This window comes from Taudactylus pleione, unplaced genomic scaffold (assembly GCF_031769625.1).
Source record: "Taudactylus pleione unplaced genomic scaffold, aTauple2 ptg000009l, whole genome shotgun sequence".
Classification (NCBI taxonomy): domain Eukaryota; kingdom Metazoa; phylum Chordata; class Amphibia; order Anura; family Myobatrachidae; genus Taudactylus; species Taudactylus pleione.
In genome coordinates this window covers 6117607-6143296 of record NW_028284412.1, presented here as the reverse complement: position 1 = coordinate 6143296, position 25690 = coordinate 6117607, and the positions used below count along the sequence as shown (strand labels likewise).

Sequence of the window (25690 nt, the reverse complement as noted above, 5' to 3'; positions counted from 1 at the left end):
CAATCAATCAATCAATCAATCAATCAATCAATCAATCAGTCAATCAATCATTTATTATCACATCCACATTACAAATGTTTCTGCGAAATTGTGATGCAAGAAACTCAGTTAGATAAAATTACATAAAAGTATAATAAAAATTAAGAATTTAAGATAACAATCGCGGCAGGAAAAAAACTGTTCCAGAGTCTGTTAGTTCGACACCCAATACACCTATAACGCTTACCAGAGGGCAATAAAGAGAACATAGAATAACACGGGTGGCTAACATCAGCAACAATCTTGTTTGCTTTTTAAACACACCGTTTAGCATACATTTCTTCTAATCTAGGCAGGGATTGGCCATTGGTTCTTTCAGCTGCTTTGACCACTCTTGCTAAAAAAACACGGTCCGTACATTTTGAGTTGCCATACAAAACAGTAATGAAGTATGTTATAAGTCTCTCAATTATACAGCAATAAAAATGTACAAGTAATGGCCTTGATAAACCACTTGCTCTAAGTTTCCTTAGGAAGAAAAGGCGTTGCTGAGTCTTCCCAACTACTGATGAGATATGTGACAACAACGATAGGTCATCAGAAATGTTAATTCCTAAAAACTGCCAAGTCTTGTGGCCACCCTTCATAATGTGGAATCTAGGGCATGACTAAAGTTGCCTGTTATGTATGTATAGATTTTTTTTTAATTAATCAATAATCTTATTGATGTACCTGGGAACACGTGGTTTGTGACAATGGACATATTGTCCCTGTAAACTGTGGAACAGCATCAACAGAGTATCCAGGTAGTGAGTGAAAAACTCACAGTGGGTTCTTTTTATGGCCCCTTAATGAATCTGCTTGTGATCCTATTGAGGCTGTGCTCACCATTAATCACTTTCCATATAGTGACTTTTTTATGTAGAATGCTGGAACCGCAATGGCAACTTGGCACCTGTGTACACAAATCTCTAGGGGGGACCACTACTGGGGGCACTGAATAAGGTGAACTAATGATGGGCTGCATAAAGGGGACCACTACTGGGGGTACTGTATAAGGGGAACTAATGGGGAGCTGCATAAGGGGGACCACTGCTGGGGGTACTGTATAAGGGGCACTACTATGGGCCTGCATAAGAGGGACCACAACTGGGGACATTGCATACTGGGGGTACTGTATAAGGGGAACTAATGGGGAGCTGCATAAGGGGGACCACTACTGGGGGTACTGTATAAGGGGCACTACTATGGGCCTGCATAAGAGGGACCACAACTGGGGACATTGCATACTGGGGGTACTGTATAAGGGGAACTAATGGGGAGCTGCATAAAGGGGACCACTACTGGGGGTACTGTATAAGGGGAACTAATGGGGAGCTGCATAAGGGGGACCACTACTGGGGGCACTGAATAAGGTGAACTAATGATGGGCTGCATAAAGGGGACCACTACTGGGGGTACTGTATAAGGGGAACCAATGGGGAGCTGCATAAGGGGGACCACTACTGGGGGTACTGTATAAGGGGCACTACTATGGGCCTGCATAAGAGGGACCACAACTGGGGACATTGCATACTGGGGGTACTGTATAAGGGGCACTTCTGTGGTTAAGGTGCATATGGAAAGCAATGTTCAGAGTGACGATAAAGGGGTGTGTGCCATGTTGACACACCCCATTTGTAAGTGACCACGCCCATTTTTTTGACGCGCGCCTTGGGCGGCCGCACATAGGGGATGGGGGGGTTCCATTTTTAAATTACCCTAGTTACGCCACTGGCTAAACATGATACAAGTGGACCACTGGGAACAAAAAAAGCGAATTATAGCGACAACAAATCATGACGCAAATTCATCTGCCTTCCAGTTATGCATGCGTAAACATTGGGATCTTGCAGCCACAGATCCTAATTTGGGACTAAGGGCCTGATTCAGAGCCGTTCGCTATTTGCGGTCGTTCGTTCAAAAACAAGGGGTGGCTATTCAAATGATCCCTTCGCAAATTGCAGTCTGTTCCCACCTCTAAGTCTGAACGAGCGCGCAAAACATACGCTCGTTTATTTGATAAAAACGCCCCCTGGCCGCTCGCACCATACGTCATGTCCGCTATTTATTAGATTAATCGAGTACATCGTACAGCGCATGAACTGCTCGCTATTCTTGTGGTTGGTTTTTTCAACCGCTATTTTGCGAGCAGTTCTGAGTTAAAAAAAAACAAGTGACGTGGTCAATGACGCTGCTGTATTAATTATGCACTCCCTTAAAACGCCCATTTTGACCTTTAAGCACGCCTGCATTCGAATTCCACTCCCCCGTTTTCAAGCACCTTCCCCTGTTACCACCCACATACGCCTCATTCTGTCACTCAAAATAGCAGGCACTCGCTATATAGCGTACAAACGATTTTCGGCCACACTGACTGGTTCGCGCATGCGTACTAAAAACCGTACGCATGCGCAGATGTGCGAACATCGCTCGGAAGGAGGGTACTGCCGCTAGCGAGCGGCTCTGAATGAGGGCCTAAGCCAAAAAAGCCTCTGTTTTCCTATTATAGAGGACCCATTTTATGCAATATACTTGCAAGACCCACACTGAATTTTACAATTGATTCGAAGACTGCCTGGCTTAGACAACCACAAACCAGATGTTTTGCACTGGATGTATTACTTGTAGGTCTGTGCAAATTGGCCCTACATTCAGACACTCACATATAGGTGAGAACATTTGACTCAAACGTAGAGTAATGGTGGGTACACACTACACGATATGCTCCCTGAGCGATATCGTGGAGTGTTCTCCCCGGCAGGCTGTGCTCAATGTCGTTCATGACATTGAGCACAGCGGCTGAACGATATCATTAACGATATCGTTCAGCGCCAGGCTCTCTCCCCCATTCCCCAACATGCAGCATCCTGACGAGATCGTCAGGTTGGCCTGCATGTCAGCCCGATGAACGATGATGACGAACGACCCGCGGGAATGCGCGTCGTCGTTCATCTTTTTGGTGTTAAAAATGGACGATAAAGTGGACGACTGAACGATAACGATATCGTTATCGTTCAGTCGTCCACTTTATCGCCTAGTGTGTACGCACCATAAGTTGTACAACAGATCGTGTAATTGACATACTGCACTGCCCATGCGGATTAGTCTATATAGGCAAAACCATCACTATGATTAAAGAAAGAATGGCAAATCATCGCTCAGCTATTAGAACTCCATTGAGTACTGGACAATAAAGCAAACACCTAGCCAACATTTTATGGAAAGCAAACATTCCTTAGCAACACTGAAATGTATGATCATTGATCATATACTCAAATCTATTCATGATGGCAATAGAGAAAAACTGCTGTTAGAATAAAAGGCCTGCTGGATATTCCTTTTGGAAACTATCAGTCCTGAAGGCCTGAAAGAGCATCATTTTGTGATTACAAACTTGGAACTTTCGCTCTGAATCAGTATTCCATTTGTGTTTTTTATTTATATAGATTTTTGATTTATGGATTTTTTTGAACCATGGAGCTCATTCAGACCCAGACGCTAAGCTGCGCTCTCACGCAGCTAAAAGGGGCCGGGTATGCAAATGCCGCGATCACACTGTCTGGTGAATGGACGCCCTCTATGCCTTAGAGAGCAACGGCAGTGAGCGCACGCTGGAGTATAAAGACGCTCCCCTTTCTTTCATAGCACACGTCATCTCCAGGAAGTGTATGATTAATCGGTGACTTCGAGAGCCATCGGAGCTGCACGCAGCGCTTGAGGTAGACCCTACCCCACCGCAAGCACTGCGATCACTGCAGACTGAAATACAACCAAGTGACGTGTACAATGACGCTTCTATTCTAATTATGCACACCTATAAAACTCAGTTTGGACGGCCAGACACGCCTGCGTTCGCAGCACCACTCCCCCGTTCACAAGCACTTTCCCCTGTCACCACCCACAAATGGCGCTGTCACTCAAAGTAGCGTCCAGTCTGGGTACTACGAGTGCACGATTCCCGGCCGCAGTGACTGGTTCGCGCATGCGTACTTTGTTGCATACGCAAATGTGCGATAATCACCCATAGTTCGCGTCCGCAGCTTAGCGAATGGGTCTGAATCAGGCCCCATGTCTCGCAAGGGGGATTTAGTCATCATATTGATAGGCTATATTGTTATATTATTTTATGCTATTATTTTGTTGTACAGATGTGTCCACATGCATCTTACTTTCCTGTGCGTTAAACATCCCTTCTAGTTGCGCCATGCAGTGACTTGGCAGCGCAGAGCGTCTTTTCGCGTGACTTTTTACCTTCAAATGCGTCTTATTTGCAAAGTGATGTGAATAGGACGTACAAGCAGCTTCTGCTGAATACATTGATATGTGGTATGCCTATATTCTGTGTGCAACTGTGGGTGTATCTGCATGTGAAATGCTACATTATAGTGTCACAGCCGCTGATACTATAACATAGCATTTCGCATGTAGATACAGCCGCAGTCGAACATAGAATATAGGCATGCCCCATTAATCAGCAGAAGCATCCTATTCACATCGCTTTGCCTATAAGGCGCATTTGAAGGTAAAAAGTTGCACAAAAGGACACTCGGTGCTACCGAGTGACACAAGGCTCACACGTTATGTTTAGCGCGACTTGTAGCGCACAGAAGTTAGATGTACAGTATGTGGACACAATTGTATTTGATTATATTTTTTTTAAATTCACTTGTATTGTTCTAAAATCTTTTCTAACACTATATTCTTATTTATATGGGCAATATGTCTCTATATCATGAACAGGCTATACATTTTATATTGACTTTTGAGCTTTTAACTCATGTGTATATGGTTTCCTTGACAACCTATTTAGCCCTGCTGTGTTTTCAGGGGACTGGGGAAAACTGCCAGAGGGTGGCTGAAACGCCTGTCGGGAACCTGCTGTGCTGTCCTGATACATTTTTTTCTTCAATACACACGTCTTCATGCTAAATGCAAGTGCTGGTCTGTAGTTTGGCCTGATTCAGGGATGGACGCAATGCTGATGGTTACACAGTTGAGCGATTATTGGTGATCTGCACATGCACCTGAATCACATTGCACTTGCTTCATTTTTTATTATCACGGCGCTTGCAGTGTTGTGTGTGTGTGTGTATATATATATATATATATATATATATATATAAATATATATAAAAAATCTATATTGTGATACAGTTGGGGTAGGGGTCCTTCTCCTGGGGTAGATGGACACCTCCTTACACACAGCAGCCAGGAAACAGCACGCCAGTCCAGGGTTTTCATGTAAGCTGGTCGGAACCAGTTTTATTGTGCAACATAAACAACAAAATAAACAAAACATAAAAATAAATACTAGCCTGTCTGGGTACTAACTAGACAGGTTATTCCCTCTCTACAAGTGACAGGGCCTACTGCCTTACCACAAACACAGCACTTTCAAATATCACAGTGTCTCTGAACAAACCTCAGTGTCTGCTCTCCCCAGGGTATGTGAGACACTCAACCAAAACCTTAACACAGCTATATGATCCATTTGCAGGTGCAACTACTAATCAGCCTGTTCTCAGACTGAAAGGCCCAACACCTGGAATGGCCTGTAGATGGAACCCTCCCTCTCTTCTCACATCCACACCCCCAGGACCCATTATCCAGCTTTTACCAAAAGCCGACATTTCTGGTCTTTGTGGCATAATAGACTTTTCCTGTTTTTTTTTAAAACACATATGAAAGGAATCTGGGACACACATATATGCCACCCCATACTTCTCCAGTGCTTCTATCACAATATATATATATAAATACACTGTATATATACTCATACAAATACCACTCTGTTGCAGACTTACTTAAAACAAATGTTCCTGTTGGATCCTTGGCAGCTTTATTTTCATATGATCAAGCAAGTGTCATATGATAAAAGTTAAAAATAAAACCTCTTTGCTGCTTCTCCCAGCATTACCTCCTACGCAAGCTATCATACTGTCCCACACTGTCTGTCAAGCATCCTCTAGTCACTTTCCATTGGCAAAAATAGCTTGGGATTAATAAAATGGGCTGAATTTTGATCATATAATTAAAATATTTTTTGATAATAGTAATTTGAAGAGAGTTAATATATAAGTTAATTGAGGTTGATTAAGGTTACATCCAAAAAACACCGTAAAGTAAATGCTGTTTCCATTACCATGTGTACCAGTGACAGGTACCTAAATACCATGCGTACCAGTGACAGGTGCCTAAATACTATGCATACCAGTGACAGCTGCCTACATACCATGCAAACCAGTGACAAGTGCCTACATACCATGTGTACCAGTGTCAGGTGCCTAAATATCATGCGTACCAGTGACAGGTACCTAAATACCATGCATACCAGTGACAGCTGCCTACGTACCATGCATACCAGTGACAGGTGCCTACTTACCATGTGTACCAGTGACAAGTGCCTACATACCATGTGTACCAGTGTCAGGTGCCTAAATATCATGCGTACCAGTGACAGGTGCCTAAATACCATGCATACCAGTGACAGCTGCCTACGTACCATGCATACCAGTGACAGCTGCCTACATACCATGCATACCAGTGACAGGTGCCTACATACCATGTGTACCAGTGACAGGTGCCTACATATCATGCGTACCAGTGACAGGTACCTATATACCATGCGTACCAGTGACCGGTGCCTATATACCATGCACCGGTCACAGTGACAGCTGCCTACGTACCATGCGTACCAGTGACAGGTGCCTACTTACCATGTGTACCAGTGACAGCTGCCATCACGATTTGCACCATTTAGCTCACCCCCTCCTCGCGGTCTCATGAATCACATACTTTTCTGGGAAGGGGGCGGTCCTAATTACATCAACAGTCCGGCCCCGCTCCCCGAACCGGCCTGCAGCAGCAGCTCTCCTGGCTGTATATAGAACATGTAACTTTTGCCACTTATTTATCACAGTCCAGACACTATTCTCACCTGTGCATATGACCATACTTGTCGACATTCTAGGGAGAGGCAGCCGGGTCGGCACAGCAGGGGGGGGGGGGCATAAGGGATTGGGGGCAGAGCAGGGGTGTGACTGCTTGATTGTGTCATCGTGGCCCCATCCCCACTACACAATGGCAAGATTACCTGCATTATGAAGCAGGACGAATTGTGTCATCGCACCTTCCCCCCTTCCCCGGCTGCATATGACATTTTAATACGTTAAAATATGGACTGTGGAGCCACATCTCTGTACTATCTCTATAATCATCAATATATGCCACAGTGGGACTTATAATATAATGTCTCAATGCATTCAGCTGTATATGAGACCAAACGTACAATTACTATAATGTTTGTTAGGAAAATATGAAATGTTACAGATTTTATGTTGGGACTAATGCAGAGCAAACAGTGGCTTCTCTTACATGTAGCCCACAAATGCTGGACAGCTTTTTGTTTACACTGCAATTTAGTTTGAACACACCCTTCCCAAATATAAAGCCCTCTGCACATTTAATATTTGCCCCACCTGCAGTGCAATATGGTTTTAACATGGCACACAGCAGGGGCATATTTATAATGGGTGCAGGATGTGCGGTGCACCCCTCTGAAGTCCCGCGCCGGGCTGTCTCGCCAGAGAAAACACCTGAAAAATGGCCGCCGCATTTTTCTGGTGTTCTGTGCATGCGCACTAAGGAAATAACCCTAGTGCAGCCTAGTGCCCAGAGTTTACAAGTCCTGCGGCGCTGAGCGTGTCCGCTGCCGCAGAGAGAGGAGAGGGCCCGGACAGAGAGTGCACACGTGCCTCCTCCTCTGTAGAAACTCCCCTGGCGCACAGTAACTTGTTCTTTTTTGCTTTGCTCCCAACTTAATAAACCCCTGAATCTGATTCTGTCCAATTGATTGTCAGCAGGTCTGGTAGTAAGAATGTTCCAGGGGAACAAAATTTATGCTATTGATCTACACAGGAAATTTTACGCACACAAATGAATATACACAGCACATGACAGTTCACACATAGGACCACCACAGTAAGCATGACTGGTTTTTGTGGCCATCCCCGAAACCCCATCCTACAGTTCGTCTCCTCAGCTGCCAACCCTCTGTGCATCTTAATAAAATAATTGTACACACACATATGCATATAAAAAATCAGGACCATTCCAACCATCCATCATGGAAACATTCTCCACTACAAATGCTGCAGTTACTTGAAATATTCAATTTACATTTTTACATTTTACATCCCCGGCTAGGTTGCTGGCTGAATCATTAAACAAAGAGTGTCACCATGCCAGTGATGTGGGTGAGGTAAATGGCTGGGGAGGCAATGGCTAGTATCAGAGCCAGATTTTCAGATACATATATGAACCCGAGGGTTCATGTGGGCATTATACAAAGGTGCAGCAGTATATAGTGCTGAAAGTTTGGTGTGTTTTGATCAGGGATGTGCATAAAAGATAGACAGGGGAGGCAGTGCCTCACCTGCCATACACCTTTCACGCCAGAGCTTTGACTATAAAAATTATTAGAATAATACAAAGAAGATATTAATAATATTCTCTTTCATTTTTTATTATCATATTTATAGTCAAAACTTTGGATTATACCTATTGTAAGTATGACAGGAAAGGTTCTGCCTCACCTCACCGCACAACACTGCACCATGCGGTACCATACAAACAATATTGACATCAGTGCTAGTAGGAGGTTGGCAATGTACATCCTTGCAGGTTTAGTGAGGTTGAAAAAAAGGCAATAAAGTTAAACATTGTATTAATATCCAGCCGTGTTGATCTAGACTTGGAAGGCAAAACTGAATCACAGTCACCAGTTTAATCTAGAAATATAAAAACATTTCCTTACTGTATACATGGCAATTAGCTTAATTGCCCTGAAGAATCTTAACAATGAAGGCAGCTATCTACTAATTATAGCTACAGATACCATTTATTGTAGGAAAGTCATCTGAGCCATCTTTAAATCTAATAATTAATTCATCAGCACTTCTCTCAGTAGAGAATATCACAACCTGATGACCCTTATAGTGGAGAACCACTTTGTATGATGATGGTGAAACCATTTACCCTCTGGCTGAAGTAAATGCACCTTGTTACACTGTATCTGTTACATACCGTTGCATGTAATGTTTCCCAGATAGATCTCTGAATTGGGCTTTGATGCATGGCAGTTACTGTAGGACATCTCCAAGGTAATCTTGGCCTGACTAGTCGCTGATAAATTTGCATTGCGTGCATTATACCCATTTAGAGGGATGCAGCTGCTACTCTACCCACAAATGAACAACACACACACCAATATTATTAAACAGTCCAGTAAAATCAAAGTTTTTTGCAATAAAGGCAAACTCATCAGAAAACCTTCATTTTAAAACTTGAGTCACTGCAAGTTATTGTCCGTGACTATAGGAATGATAGAATGGATTGTACATGGACATTTGGCCAGAAAAACTTCAGGAGAAGAGGCTTTAAGAGAAGTATGGAAATATTTGTGCATTATACAGATGCTGCTGCACTGACCTTGAACATCTAACAAGACATAAACTGAACATGTCATTTTGGTCAAGCAAGACATTAGCAAAAGTTTGAATTGAATATGTATATATTTATATTTTTATCACATGTCTATAAAGATATTTAAGGAAACTTCATTTCATAGTGACATAGGGGTCTATTTACTAAGCAGTGTTAGGAGACAGAGTGAAAAGTGATAAGAAAGTGATAAGGTACCAGCCAATCAGCTCCCAACTGTCATTTTTCAAACACAGCCTGTGAGATGACAGTTGGGAGCTGATTGTCTGGCACCTTATCACTTTCACTCTGTCTCCTATCACTGCTTAGTAAATAGACCCCTCAGTTATTTGAATGTAGTTTAATCCAAAATTTGGAAAGCTGGTAATATAATAAACAATAGAACCATTCCTTTGTTCTCTGGCTTTGACTGGAATGATCTGTGAAGAATACATTGCGTTCAGACAAACAGAAAATTGATCCCGTTCATTGCGCAGTGGCAAAAGGGGCTTCTCAACTTCTGAGAAGAACTTAGAGGACACTTTTAATGTGTAAACCCTGAAAATTAGTATATTCATTTAATTGCATGATTTTGATATTATTACTTATTTGTACTAAATAAACTGTATTTTCACTTGTTTACATCTTTTATATATTATTTATTGACTCACACCAGATAATTTTGTGAGTAGCACTACATTTGGTACCAGAAGTGGGGTGTCACCGAATAAATAATATTGATGGGCAAAAAGAGTATAAACATAGAGGTGTATAATTACTATTTTGTTTTTGGTTAGCACTGATGTATGAATAGAAAAGTAGTTTTTGTTGTAGCCATAGATTCAAATTTACATTGGGGGGTGATAGCAAAAAGAAGACAGGTCCATTGCTTAATTGGGTATACACAGCCACAAACTGTGTACCGATCACCTGGCAGGATAATAAATATGTTGCTCCACTTCATCTGGCTAACCTGCTTAACTATGACAGAGGAGAAAGTATATATTAACATGGAAATTGACCAGGTCAAACATTTCTTATGGTTGTTTTTACAAGCACATTTGTGAAATGTAGACTCCGTATAGCTGGAGACTTATTCTGCTAAAGTTGATACACTGACACAACAGAATCATTTCAATTCTGAATGTTTAGGAATAGATTGTCATGTACAGTAGAAGTCTAATTTGAGAATGATGACACTGAACTGTCTAGTAGAAAATGAAGAAATTCAACCAGTAGTCAGAAGCAATGACATGAAATTACAATTGTCTGTGGAAAATAATCCCACCGTTATGCCTCCTGTAATGATTAATGAGATCATAACATGGAATGCAGGGGAGAGAGATTTTAGTTTAACAGAAGATACATTTATTAGAAGTGTTGCTTGTGAGTTTCTAGCAGACACAAGGGGGGAGGGGGCAATGTTCTAGCCCATGAGAGAGGGATTTTTATCATATCACTTAAAATATAAACAAGATCATATGTTGTTACCTATTACTGAAAGATAATCCCAAGATGCAGGCATGGGTGCAGTTTAGCGATTTTGGCCCTATTTTAAAGCACCAATAATTTAAAAGGCAAAACTAACGTAGTTTTACTTTTACAATATTGGCGATTTAAAAATATGGGTAAACTTAATGGAATTGTACCCATGCCTACAACTCGCAGGTTATTACATATATGGCCCCAAACCTTTCTTTTAGAAGTTGTTAGACATCTCATGTTGCACCAATACAGACATGTATTGTTATGAACACTAAGAAATGTTTAATAGTAGAGGAAACAAAGAAAAAGGTGGAACTGTAATTGCAGTAGGTCAAATAAGTACTTACATTGTTTTGCTGGTAGGTAAATCCAACCATTTATTTTTCTGCCCATAGAATGATTCCTCTCATAGTCTAAATTGAACATGAGGTAGTTTTACTATGGGTGTGCCTATGGTGGTCTGGAAATGTTTTCTCTTACAAGAGAAGGAATCCAGGAAGACATGAGAGTTCTACAAGACCAATGGCACAACCAGTACAACATATCTAGATGATCATGGGTCATTTAACATTTATATTAGATCATACTTTCCAACTGTTGGGCTGCCCCCTCTGGCACCATTGCCACCCCACAGCAACTTCTCTGCCCACTACGGCTGGCCACTGTCTATCAGTGCAGCGACACATCGGGCAGGGCTTCTTTGGATCCGCCCCTGCCTCAGCAGTGCTGCAAAGAAGAACAATGTACACTGTGTTATTAATGCCACCACTTTCAGGCGAGCATGCAGGGGGGGCTTTCTGAGTACCCAGAAACCCCCCCTGATGGACCAAATTTGTTTTATAGTGACAGAGACAGCTTTGTCTCCGTTTCTGCACTTGCCCCAGGCCTCTCGCGAGCACGATTGACAGCCGCTACTCAGACAGAGAGCTCTGCTTGACAGAGCTCTCTGTACAGGATACACCGAGGGAGCTAAGCTCCGCATACATGACCTATGTGGCAAGCGTCATCCTTCCTCCTGAGCTGGGAGCCCTCGGTTTTGTAAGTGTGTGTGTGCTGTGTGCTGTGAGTGTATATGTATGCATGCTGTGTGTAAGTATGCTTGTGTGTGTGTGTGTGTGTATACGAGGTCTGTCTAAAAAGTTAGGTGAATGGTCTAATATATCTGTATGCAACACTTGCAACAAGGTCGCTCATGCATGCTGACATGCATGGACATGTCTGGACCTGCCCCATGGCGGGGTTTGCCCGAAGCCGCCAACGCACTGCCATTGCATTCATTTCAACAGAGTGTCCCGAGCAGTGTGCGTCAAACAGCAATGGAGCAACGACATAACATTAAGTTCTGCCTCAAATTGGGTAAATCTGCGACAGAGACGCACAAAATGTTGGTGAAAGTGTACAGGTAGGATGCTGTGAGTAGAAAATGTGTGTACAATTGGTTTACACGCGTTCACAGTGGCAAGGAATTGGTGGAAGACAAGCCGCGTTTGGGCTGGCCATACACACATTCGTACACACTGACACACTGACCTTGGCCATCTCTAGTAATATTGTTAGTAGAGGTGCATAATGGCTTTACGCCCCTTGCAGCACAAATGATTATAGTAGTCGCTTACAATTAATTATATATATATATATATATATATATATATATATATATACACAGTACCAGTCAAAAGTTTGGACACACCTTCTCATTCAATGGTTTTTGTTTATTTAAATTATTTTCAACATAGCAGGTTAACACTGAAGACATATGTGTTCTTTCTTAGTTTTGATGTCTTCAGTATTAATCTACCACGTTGAAAATAATTTAAATAAACAAAAACCATTGAATGAGAAGGTGCCCACATACATCTATCCTCCGTGCGCTATAAGCTGTGCTACATATAACGCAGAACCTCCGTATGACTCGGTACCGCCGAACGTCTTTTCTAGCGACTTTTTACCTTCAAATGTGTCTTATTCGCAAGACAATACAAATAGGACACACAAGCAGCTTCTGCTGATTGAAATGATATTGGATAATCATACACCTGACTATAATCCTACAAAATACCTGACATTGTGCAAGTGTACCTAAGAGAATTGATGCTGTTTTGAAGGAAAAGGGTGGTCACACCAAATATTGATTTATCTGTTCATTCACTTTGCATTTCGTGCATTCTTACTTTGCAGTATTTTTCCACATCTGCCTAAAACTTTTGCACAGTAATATACATATATGATTTCACTCCTTGATTCACAAAGGTGGAGGAATATTCTTCTGTTAAAGAAGCGTTAGAAAAGTCCGGGATTTGGACAGGAGCAAGTAATTAAGGAAGATATTTTTGTTAAAGAAGCATTAGAGAAGTCTTGGATTTGTATATGATGTGTTATACAACAGGAGCATGCAATTAAGGAGATATTTTTTTCTCAGTATGAGGACTATACACCTCATTAACGGGAGGCCAGAATTTAGGTCTGAAAGGTAGAACAAACGTTACATGTTCCTATAATTAAGGATTTAAAAATACTCAGAAGCTGTCTAACGAATCAACCAGTATTAGCTGTCATAAAAAGGGTGGTTTCTTACACATTTTGAGACAAGCAAGTAAAAGAAGCCACTGAACCCCTGATGAAGTCGTGATCTACGAAACACGTTGGGTGATTGTCGTCACAATTGACAACGATTTGTTCAATAATCCTGTTCCTTATAATTGGGATAATAAAGGTTATATGTTAATAAGAAAGTTTTATGTATTTTTGAATTTTAATAAAGTGATTTGGAATGATTAAAGTGGTTTGTATGCCATCTCTCATCTTCCATTGACTCATAATCTATATCTATATTGATATCAATATTGTATCACCAAAGGGAATTGAAACTGTGAACATTAAGCGCTCCTCAGGTTACCATTTAATTCACACACATATATATATATATATATATATATATATATATCTCCCTACAGTAGATCTATAGTGCTGCAGATTCCGGCTCTGCCTTATGGTGAGAACAGCTTTTATAACCAGCTATGCTGGATACTGAATGAGCACAGTGCTATGAGCACTGTTCTCTCATAATGATTATTGCTGTTATTATGGCCATTTATAACATATATTATTGGTGAGGGTCAGTATGGATTATACACAGTACTGGGGGTGTTGCAATATCTTCTAACTATGGCCGGTACTATGTATAGCTGAATATACAAGTGACCATCATAAGTATACTTACAGTATACAGCACAGGTGGTGGATATAGACCTAGGAGCACAGTTGAGTCACAGAACAGTTATATACTTTATATATATATATATATATATATATATCTATATACATATACATATATATATAGATATATATATATATATATTATTCATTATAAGGGACTACAATAAAGATACGGACTGCAAGGGGTGAACAGCCCTTACACACCTCTATTAACTATTTTATTAGAGATGATCAAGGTGGTACCATTAATCACACAGTGGAATTAACATGTACATTCACAAAGGGGTTAATCCAATTACTTGCGATGTACTCGTGGGTGCGAATCGTCACAACAATGAGCGCGCTTGACAGCAGCCCGAATTTGCTTAAAAGTGCTCGCAGTCCCATAGGGCTCCGAGCAAAATTATGCAAATCTGGGATCAAAGTGGGCCGTGAACGGTGCAAGGAGCCAGTTAACGCCATTGCAACAGCACCTAGCACCCTTCGCATGTAAGTGGATTGACCCCTATGCTTATATAGCACCGAATGCAGTTAATACGTCAGCTACCGCTGGTCATAACCTGAAACTACATTAACATATATCAGTGGCAGTTATACTGAATAGCGGTACTACTGCAACGAATAATTAGTGACTACAATGCTGTGTTTCCACCTCTGAATAAATACTGAATATAATTGTACACAAATATTTGTTCACTTGGATACTCGTATAGAATTCTAATCTATTCAACTATGTGCTGAACAATTCATCTACATTACAATCTATTTCAGAGGTTATCTACCATTTTAAAACATTCTGGGAAATAATACTTTCCTAAGAAACCAATATAAAAAAATATCACAGTAACAAACTGAAACATTGTATCTATGTTACTCTGTAACCTGATACTATGAATAGAACTCGTACGAATGGACCTGCGAATAGACTCATTATATGTCATAGTGTATTCACAGAAATAGCTATCACATATACAGTATTGGGAGGCAATTAAATTATTGAAATAAAAAAAGAAAGTGAAATATTTAGACTACATAATGCCCCAACTTGGATATCCTATATTTATAAAGGATTATCTATTTACATTCCTATAATTAAAATAAAATAAAATAAAAATAATGCTATTGTTATGTGATTTTATCATACACAAAGACATAATTACTGTACAGTTAGTATTCTTTTCGGAACAGTTCAATAAACAGAGGAAACCAAGAGGTGTGGAAAGAATAGGCTAATTTTTTTTTAAGGTGTTTAATAGATTTAAGCATTCCCAAATGTTCTCGGTAATAGATACCACACCTATATCAGAGCCTTAGGCTAAATCTACATTTTATACAGCTGAATCTTAAACAGTACTTTATATATAGTCTAATCTCCGACCATATTATAATCACACCTTTTATTTCATAATACATGTCAGCGTTTCTGCTAAATACAGCTAAGTTTAGATTATTTTAAGACTTAAATTTATCATAAGGTTGAGGGGCAGTTGGGACAATTTTTTGTACATGTGCCATTTTTTTCCCTAGGGCAGAGCATGCCTATAAATGTACTTCTCTGTCTGCATGCAGGTGAAAAGAAAGGGATACTCTACAGAGATAATTAAATGGTTGGGTTAAAGCCCATGCCACCTGCGATGCAAAAAACTGTGCCGGCAGGGGAGTTTCTGTAAAAGGTGTTTTCAATACTTTCCACTACGCCGCCCGAGTTCTATGTTGGCGCGGTATCAACGCTGTCAAAATCGCCTCAAAAATGGCCGTGGGGCCATTTTCCCAGTGTTTTGCGCATGCGCAGTAGGGAAAACACTGGGAAACTGGCCACGGCGCCACACTCCTGGTGACCTGCGCATGCGCTGTGGACTATGGGCACACTCTATGTCCAGAGTCCACCGGTGCGGCACTGTGCTCAATGCGCAGCCGGCCGCCGGAGAGAGAGGAGGGGGCCTCGGACAGAGACTGCACACGGGCACTCTCTTGAAACACCCCTGTGTGCCGCCACGTTGCCCTATGCACTTTTGTACAGATCAAGGTACAGAGGGTAGTTTAAAGTGCATGACATCACCAAAAATGATTGTGCACCATACCATTTTGCACTTTGTAAATGATGATAATTACATAGCTTCCACTAGATTGAACAAGGTGAATTGTTTGCTAATACTTTTTGCACTTCGTGATTGTTAGATTTCATAATAAATAACTTTGTGTAATTATTGTATACTCTATGTTGTCACTCACCTCTGTTGTGTGCATTCCTCTTTTCTTCTCTTTCCAGTGTCACATGCTTTTTGTACTTCAGCTGAGTTCCTCGTTCTCTACACCTTGGGGTTTCTTCCTCATCACAGTCATAATCATCCAAAATTGGTGTCTCTCGTATGGACATTCTGAGAACTGAGCTGTGAGGTTGTAACTTGGATGAGCGGAAGTCCCGTGAGGGAGGTCCGAGCAGTACAGAGGGGATGTAGTGAATTTCATGTGTGGCTTCAGTGCTGGCACTCTTTTGAGGAATCCTGCTCCGCTTGTGCCAGCGTCGTTGAGCAAACAATGCAACTGAGAAAATGAGCAGCAGCAAAAGCAATGCAATCAGGCCACCCTGCAGAGAGAATAACAGTCCTTGTTTATAAACACACCGACAAATAAAGTTTAGTCAAATTAATTTCTACAACGTTCGAGAACAATTAAAATAAGTAAACAATTAAAATAAACATGTCAATTAAAAATTACAGGTTTTGTTTGGAACGCCAATACACATTGCATAGAAAAGAAACATGATAGAGTTATACAGGTCAAGAATCTTAGCATATTTGGTAAGCGTCTTGCTATGCAATATAATGATTTCACAAAGGAATTCTTTAGTAGCAAGGAACATAAAAATACATAAAATAAGAGAGTTTAAGTGTAGGCTGATCACCATAACTTTTCAAACTTCTAGAATTTTTTGCATTCTTATTTTTTCCCATTGTCACTAGAAATATACAGAAATGAAATTGCTAATACCGCTTTCTCTAGAACAAACATATCCAGTAAAGTAAATTTTCTAATAAGTGCAGATGTTCAATTTTTTTTTTTGCTATCACAAAGGTGCACATTTGCCTTCCTAGTACATAATAGATAGTTGCCACTGTTTTTGTTTTTTTTTACTTCTGAGAGGTTGCAGATTGGACTGAAGGTGCACATTCACTAGGCGATATTAATGAGCAATTGCACGATTATGACATCGTGCACTATAATGTCGGAAATGACCAGCGATGCACACTCCCGCTGGTCGTTTCCAACATCACTCATCACCCGACAATGCCGGTCAATCGTCAGTCTGCCGATAACGACAGATTGACCATGTTCGGGGATGAGGGAGGGTGCCTACACTGAACGACTAATCATTCAGTGTAGGCAATGCAGGGGATGGGGAATGATGGTATGATTACAATGTTGTAATCATACTGTCGTTACCCCATTACCTAATGGATGTGTGCCCTGAGACTGGGATATGTGTGTGATGGAAATATCCCAAACATCATTTAAAAATATATTATTATTATCATTATTATTATTATCTTTATTTATAAGTGTCCGTAGAACTGTACAGCTAACAATATGTTATGTTACATGAGTACAGGCTAGTTCAAACAAGTTTATCACTTTCCCATAAATGCTTAATTACATTGTGTAGTTAGAAAAATTATATGGGGAAGATAAGGGGCAGAGGGCCTGATTCAGACCCGGTTGCGAGCGCTGAGCGCTCACTACCGGGTCGATGGTGGCCCACAGCGCATGCGCACGATGGAGCCGGCTCCGTCGTGCGCATACGCGAGACCCAGTTAGCGACGGGCAATCCGTCGCTCCGGGTCTCGCACCAAAGGGGGCGAGCTGTCAATGTTGAGTGACAGCTCGCCCCGTTTGGTGGGCGGGTTGGGGGGGTGGCTGCTCAAATGGAGGCGTTCCTGAGGGAACGCTTGCCGTTTGGGGGCGGCCCCACTGACATCACGAGTGATGTCAGTGGAGAGCTTCCGGCTCTGTTAGAGCCTAAAGCTCTCTGGGGCTTGCGATGAACGAGACCCTACCACAAGGGTCTCGTCGCAAGCCCGATGGTCGCGATGTCTTGACCATCGCCACCATCATCATGGCCACTCACTATAGCTGTGGGTGGTCACCCACAGCTATGCGAGAGGCCAGGAGGCCGCTCCAAAAAAAAAACGCCCTGATTCAGAACGAGCGCTCTTTCAGAGCGTCCGGCTCTGAATCAGGCCCAGAGGGCGATGTTCACCTGAACTTAAAATCTAAATGAGATATGAGTTTACACAATAGGGAGAAACTGGAGAGCAGAGATTGCAATGTTAGGCAGAGAGGTAGAAAACTAGAATGGAAAAATGAGTTTTAGGAACATACTTGAAGGCTGGATGAAAGATTGTGGATGGGAGCAGTCCGGGAAAAATCTTGAATGTGAGAGTGGGAATAGGTAATCAGGTAGGAGGAGAGGCAGCACCCATTAGCAGAGTGAAGGGAGTATGAAGGTTGCAATGAGGCTGGATATGTAGAGAGAGCCAATGCAATAACTGGCAATAGGGGCAGCACAGATTTTGAGAAAAAAATTAGAGCAGCAGACTAAAGGATAGACTGCAGAGGGGTAAGCAGAGTACAGTAATCAAGGTGGGAACTGATGAGGCATGTATGAGAGTTTTATTAGCTTTTAGGCTGAGGAGGGTCCTGACTCTGGAATTATTGCAGAGGTAAAAAAGGCAGGATTAAGAGAGTGACTGAGCATAGGAGGAGAAAGAAAGGTTAGAGACAAGGGTGACACCCAGATATCTGACTAGAGGAACAGAGGAAAGGCAAATGTTATTAACAGAGAGGGAGAGCATGAGAGATGAGGCTGCCTTGACTGGGGGAAAGATGCGCTTTAGATATATTATTACCACTTTAGGATTAGCTTTCGCGTTATTTATGTATTAAATCATGAGTGCGAGGAGACACTAGGATTAAATGTATCTCATTTAAAATGTACTTTACTATATAACATCCAAAAAAAATGATCTCAACTCCCCAGATAAATAGGAAATGCCCCCTACATGCACCTGCTCCATCCCTGGAATCTCATTTAAATAATCTTGTCCTGCAAATCAGAATCTCATTATATTACAAACAATCAAAAGCTACAAGTAGCAAGTAGCAATTTGTATCTGTAGCAAAGTTATACCCTGCTGGTCTCCCCTGTGGTTAATGTTGTCACGTTATTCACTTACATATAAATGTAAAGTAACACCACAGACCTTGTAAGATATTTCTTCTTTATTATATATTAATAAGGCGCAGCTGTATGGGAAGAAAACATTCAAATATTATATTAATAAAGCGAACATACAACCGTCAGATTGGCACACACCCCTAACAGGATATATTAAATATGGACACCTGGCTCAGAGTGGAATTGTTTCATTTACACTGATGTATTATTGAAATACGGTTTTAGGATGTGTCTGTATTATACAGAAGCTAGATTTTAATGAATTTTCCAGAATATAGAAAGCTATTTATCTTTGATTTGTGTGGATTTAAGGTCAGCTTGGTTCCCAGATATACTGTATAAGTGAACTCTAGGTTTTCTTGAATTTTGTTCTCACCATACTGTAGTTATCCTATGTATTTATATATTATTTATGTAATAGCATTGTTATCACTTTACTGCACTGCAGACACCTTGAGGGGCCACTATAAATAAAAGTTAATAATAATAACTATGCAGTTTTATCCTGGGTTGAGCAACTTTTACTGCTTCCACTACATATGGTATCATCAATCTGGGAGAATAGAAGAAGGCAAAGGAATAAACTTCTAACGTTTCCAAAAGACTGTTGTTTTCACCTTTGCTGATGCCTGTAAATGGTGAAAATCTGATCTAGCTTTAGTACAATGCAGAACCTGTGTATATTTGAGAAGCATAATGTTGATGTACGAGGGTTGTCCAAAAAGTAATGCCTAAATGCTCATAAATCAGAAATAATATGCAATATTTATTTGAAACTTTGTCAGTTTGTAGTTTAATATGTCTGCTAGCTATATATGTATTTTTGTTTAGGTAGTCCAAGAAATACCATGGAATCCAAGATGAAACAAAGAGCCGTCATTGAATTTCTGGAAAAAGAAGGCTGCAGTGCTACAGAGATCCACAGAAGACTGAAAAAAGTGTACGGTGAGCGTACAATTGACTATAGCAATGTCAGAAGGTGAATGAAGCGTTTTCAATCGGGAGAATCGTCAGTGTGCGACAAACCTCGTGGTGGCAGACCATCAACTGCAGTGACAGCAGAGAACCGACACAAAGTCGATGCCATGATTCAGAAAGACCGTCGTGTGACCATCAGAGATGTCAGTGATGAACTTGATTGTAGCCATGGCACTGTAAAAACACTAATCAATGATTTGGGCTATCGTAAAGTGTGTGCTAAATGGGTTAAAAAACAATTAACCAGGGATCATAAGGCCCAGAGGGTGGAAGTGTGCAATGACCTTTTCACCAACTTTGAAGCCAACCCTGAGACGTTTTTGGAAAATGTAATTACAGGAGATGAGACCTGGGTATTCCTTTTTGACCCAGAAACAAAGGCCCAATCAAAGCAATGGAAACACCCAAGTTCACCTAGGCCAAAAAAGTTTAAATTACAGCGATCCGTAAACAAAGTCATGGCCACATTCTTCTGGGATTGCCGATGTGTTATTCTCATCGATTACTTGGAACCAAACCAATCAATCAACAGTGATCGATACATTATTACACTTAAGAAGCTGCAAGAAGCCAAACCCACAAAAAAGGTCAACAATTCCACTGTGAAATGTCATCTTACAACACGACAATGCCAGACCTCACACTTCGATGGCAATATCTGTGGCCATTGCCAAAATGGGGTGGAAAATAATGCCACATCCACCATACAGTCCCGATTTGGCCCCTTCTGACTTTCATCTGTTTGGCCCTCTCAAATACTGTCTCCAGGGTCAACATTTTGAAGACATATAGGTTGTTAAAAACGCCATACGTTCCTTGGTCAAACACCAACCACTGGAACTTTTCCAAAGTGGATTAACAGCTTGAGTTGAGAGGTGGAGAAAATGTTTGAGGGCAGATGGTGAATTTTTTGAGTAGAGTGATTCTGTTACTAAGACTTCAAAATATTTTACTGCAAATTTTCAAATCTGTATCTATAATAATATTTGAGTTGTGAGCATTTAGGCATTAGTTTTTGAACAACCCTCGTAACAATATATTGCATCGCCATACACACTGCACGATTCACTGTACGATGGTGCGATATTTCGTTACATGTCTAATGTAAACTATACCGCATTGTCCTTCGTATCTTCCCATCTGATGTGCAGAACATCCGATGAGAATATGCAACCACCTATTTCATCGTATGGTTAATTGAGTGGTATTCAGGGCGCATACTATACAAAGGTCATTCTGTTCCGTTGCGGATGATATATCACACAATATATATCATATAGTTTGGATCCAGCATCACTTCACAGTGGAATTGGAGCATTCAGATGGAGAGAGGGTGAAATAGGAGAGGAGCCAGCTCTTGTGGTGTACCTCTGCAGTGTTTGGTAATGTAGGGGCTGCTTGTGGTATTAAGACACATAATAAATTGATGTTACCCTGTGCCCAGCTATTCTGAGGCTCTGTTATTATGCAAGATACAAGTCAGTATATAGATTTTTGTGCATAATTGACTTTTACACTTTGGAGAGGTGGTTTGAAGGTGGGCAAAGGGTACCCAAGTGTAGGTTGAGTAATGTAAGGTTGTGTTCATGTACCTGTCACAATATTAGACATTAAGTCATACACCTTTTTCTCTTACAGGGGCTAGAGGGCTGGTGCAATGCTATGCGATGTGTGGCAGGGAGTCCACGGTGCCACAAGACAGAGGCAATACTCACCACTAGATTACCTGGGTGTAGGCTGGTTGTCAGGTCCAGTCCAGGTTTTGCAGTGTGCTATTCCCAACCAAGCAATCAGCACCACCTGTGAATTGGGCTTAAGGCTTTGCTGGAAGCAAAGCACAGTGCTCCTGATGCGGACAAGCTGGCCAGGCGATAGGCTGGGGGTGGTGGCTAGCATTAGAGTGCCAGGATCTGGAAGGTCCACAGATATTGTACATGCTGTCTGTAAGCCAGAGTGGCAAAAACGTGACTTGATGCTGGCTTTGTAGTGTCTGCTAAGCTGCAGTGAATAAACGGTCCACTGTTTTACCATGCTACTGGATGTGTTTCTTCCCGCCTTGTGACAGATGAATATTAATATCAGCAGCACTGTCTAGTCACGTCTGATTGGGTGATTGTTTGTGGACTTTGTGGAGTACTGTAGAAACAATTCTCATTTGAACATTGAAATTGTGATTCACATTTATTAATAACTGTAAATACAATATCCTCTATGAGCATATAGTATACAAATATGGTAATGTGACTAATTCTGTCAAGCTATATCTCTATGCTAACCTTGAGCATTAGTCTACATACTTGTATGCCTGATGTATGTCTGGCGCCAATGCTGCTGTTTTTGAGCTGGGGCTCACTCAACATATGCATGCAGGAAAGCTTTGCAATTTACAAAATCAATCCTATTAACCTGTGCAGGAGGCTTGCGTTGTCAGCTTCTCTTTGATTGGCTGCTTGTTCTATTTAAAAGCAGGGAATTTTGTACAAGGGTACCAGTTATACTGTAGGTGCTGTATTCTGCATTCCTGGTTCCTGCTAATTTACCTGTCTGGCAGTGGCATAACTAGGGGAGGTTGAGCAGGGCGTGGGGGGGGGGGGCCGCTGCTGGCCATGGTCCGACCCGCCCTAGTTAGCCAGTTTAGCGCCGACCATAGTGAGTGCAGTCAGCGCTACACTTTTACACAGGACCAGCGCTAAGCTTCCAGCGCCGGTCCTGTGATGCAGAGCTGAGCCCGTTCCCTCCCCCTGAGCGCTTGCCCAATAGCGCCAGGAGGCGGGCTCAGGCTGTGAATAACACACGGCGATGTGTGTGTTAAACAGCAGCCAATGAGAGTCAGATAGACTCTTATTGACTGCTGCAGCACCCACTGCAAGAGCCGGGCTTCCATCTGGCTCCTGCAGTGGGTAATGGGACAGACGTCATGACATCATGACGTCTCTCCCATAATGCTGAGTGCGCCAGCCCGGGAGGACTGGCGGGCGGCGGCGGCGGGAGTGGTGTTGCGGTCCGGAGCAGCAGCATGGATTCAGGTAATTATATTTGTATATATATTTTTTTAAACCTGTCTGTACTACTGGGGGCACAACGGGGGAGGGGGTGGCTACTACTGGGGCGACCTCTACTGGGGGTGGCTACTACTGGGGGCACCATTACTGGGAGGAATACTATTGGGGGTACTTAATCAGGAGGGGGAACCTCTACTGGGGACTACTACTGGGGGCATTAAAAAGGGGCCTACTACTAGGGGCACTGCACTGGGGGGACCACTACTGGTGGCAATAATAGGAAGGACCACTACAGGGGGCACTGGATAGGGGGGATCACTACTGGGGGCCTGCAGCAGGGGGACCACTACTGGGGGCACTGCATGGGGGGGACTACTGCTGGGGGCACTATGTAAGGGGCTTACTGCTAGGGGCACTGCACTGGGGGGACCACTATAGGGGGCACTAGATAGGGGGGATCACTACTGGGTGCCTGCATAAGGGGGACCACTACTGGGCACACTGCATTGTGGGGACTGCTACTGGGGGCACTGCATAAGGGGGAACACTACATGGGGCACTGCATTTGGGGGGACCACTACTGGGGGCACTGAATAAGGGGAACTAATTGGGGGCTGTATAAGGAGGACCACTACTGGGGATACTGTATAAGGGGCACTACTGTGGGCCTGCATAAGAGGGACCACAACTGCATACTGGGGGTACTGTATAAGGGGCACTACTGGGGTTAAGGTGCATATGGATAGGAATGTTCAGTGTGAAAATAAAGGGGTGTGTCAAGTGACCACGCCCATTTTTGTGCTGCGCGTGCCTTCAGCGCACACATATCGGGGGTGAGGGGGGAGGGGGGCCTCCCTTCTCAAATTCGCCCTGGGCTGCAAATACCCTAGTTACGCCACTGCTGTCTGGTCTTGGCATTGCGTCTGGATTTTGACCTCTTTCACTATCTGTTAGCTGCCCTGACCTTGTCTCTGGATATGGATGACTCTCTGTCTCTCTTCTGCTTAGCTTACAGTTCCACTTGGGCCTGCAGATTTCGGTGCATCTAGAATTGTAATTGTGAAGTCTGCCACTCTACAATTATGTTTATATCAGGCTCTATGGGAAAAAGAGCTGCAAGAGGTCAACAACATGTTTAGCTTGGTTCTACTGATTGTATCCTAATACTGATAGTGTAATTGTGCATACGTTATGTGTTTAGATTTTCTAATTTTACTAATATGATCATCAATTTATTGAGATTTTCACATACAAAGTCAATATTTTCTGCTGCAGAAAATAGATGAAAATAATTAAATGTTTACAAAGAACCATAGCTATTCCAACCCAGCAAATAAATTTAATTCATATTTTTTAATCTCTGAATGTGCAGTTTAATAATTCAGAGATACACCTTCAGAATAAGATTTAATATAATACAAATCCCAGAACCACATACTGATAAGGGCATCGCTGCAGTTGGCTTTTGGGTAGCTTCCAGTTAAATTGGCCAGAGACCAGGTGCTCATAAAGCTAACGAGATATGGGAGAACAGCTGTCCAAGAACATAAGTGTATTACACAGCCAGAGCTGGTCCTATTTGTAGAGAAATCAAATTATGGAAGATGTGATGCTAGGCCGATTCAAGCCTGCCTTGATATATTTTTCACATAGTGCAAGGACGTAATATTCAACACGAAACCCAAAATATAGAATAAAGGTGCCTACATACTTGGCAATGTGCTCACGATGTACGATTTCCCTTGAACTCTCCCCTGGCAGCTGCCCGGCAGTCCTACACATGATTTGGAGCAAAAAATGTCCAATCTGACTTAAGATCTATCGTGCATCCAGTGCATTGTGTCCCAGATTGGCAAATCTGCCCTACAGCACGGAAGATCTGAAGATGCGATGTGTGACCAGCGGGGACTCATAATTTGGGCATTTTTTACACAATCTTTTGTTCCGATGTGTCGGAATCGGCCAGATCGTGTAAAAAATCGCCAAGTGTGTAGGCACCTTTAGTGCTAGTGTGGAATGGGTGAGGTTTATAATAGTGAACTCATATTACTGAAACACCGTACAGAGCAATAGTAACTCAACAGCAATATATATTGACAAGACAAAGTGCACACCCTTTCTATTATTATACTTCATAATTGTACAAACCTGTGACGCAGCACTTGACAATTCAAAAATGTTTATTCAATCATATCAGTCCTTGCTCCAGTGAAGCTTGCAATCTATTTTCCCTACCAGATACACACAAACACCCTTTTTGTGTTTAGATTTA

At 42.0% G+C, this 25690-nt stretch overlaps 1 protein-coding gene across 1 annotated transcript in view; it reads right to left on the bottom strand.

The window, feature by feature from the left end:
- ASTN2 (astrotactin 2) overlaps window positions 1–25690 on the bottom strand; it is a 567587-nt gene that overhangs the window by 426091 nt on the left and 115806 nt on the right. The window contains exon 3 of the mRNA XM_088467057.1: window positions 16435–16789. Coding sequence (XP_088323183.1) covers window positions 16435–16789 — 355 coding nt within the window. The remainder of the gene's footprint in view (window positions 1–16434; window positions 16790–25690) is intronic.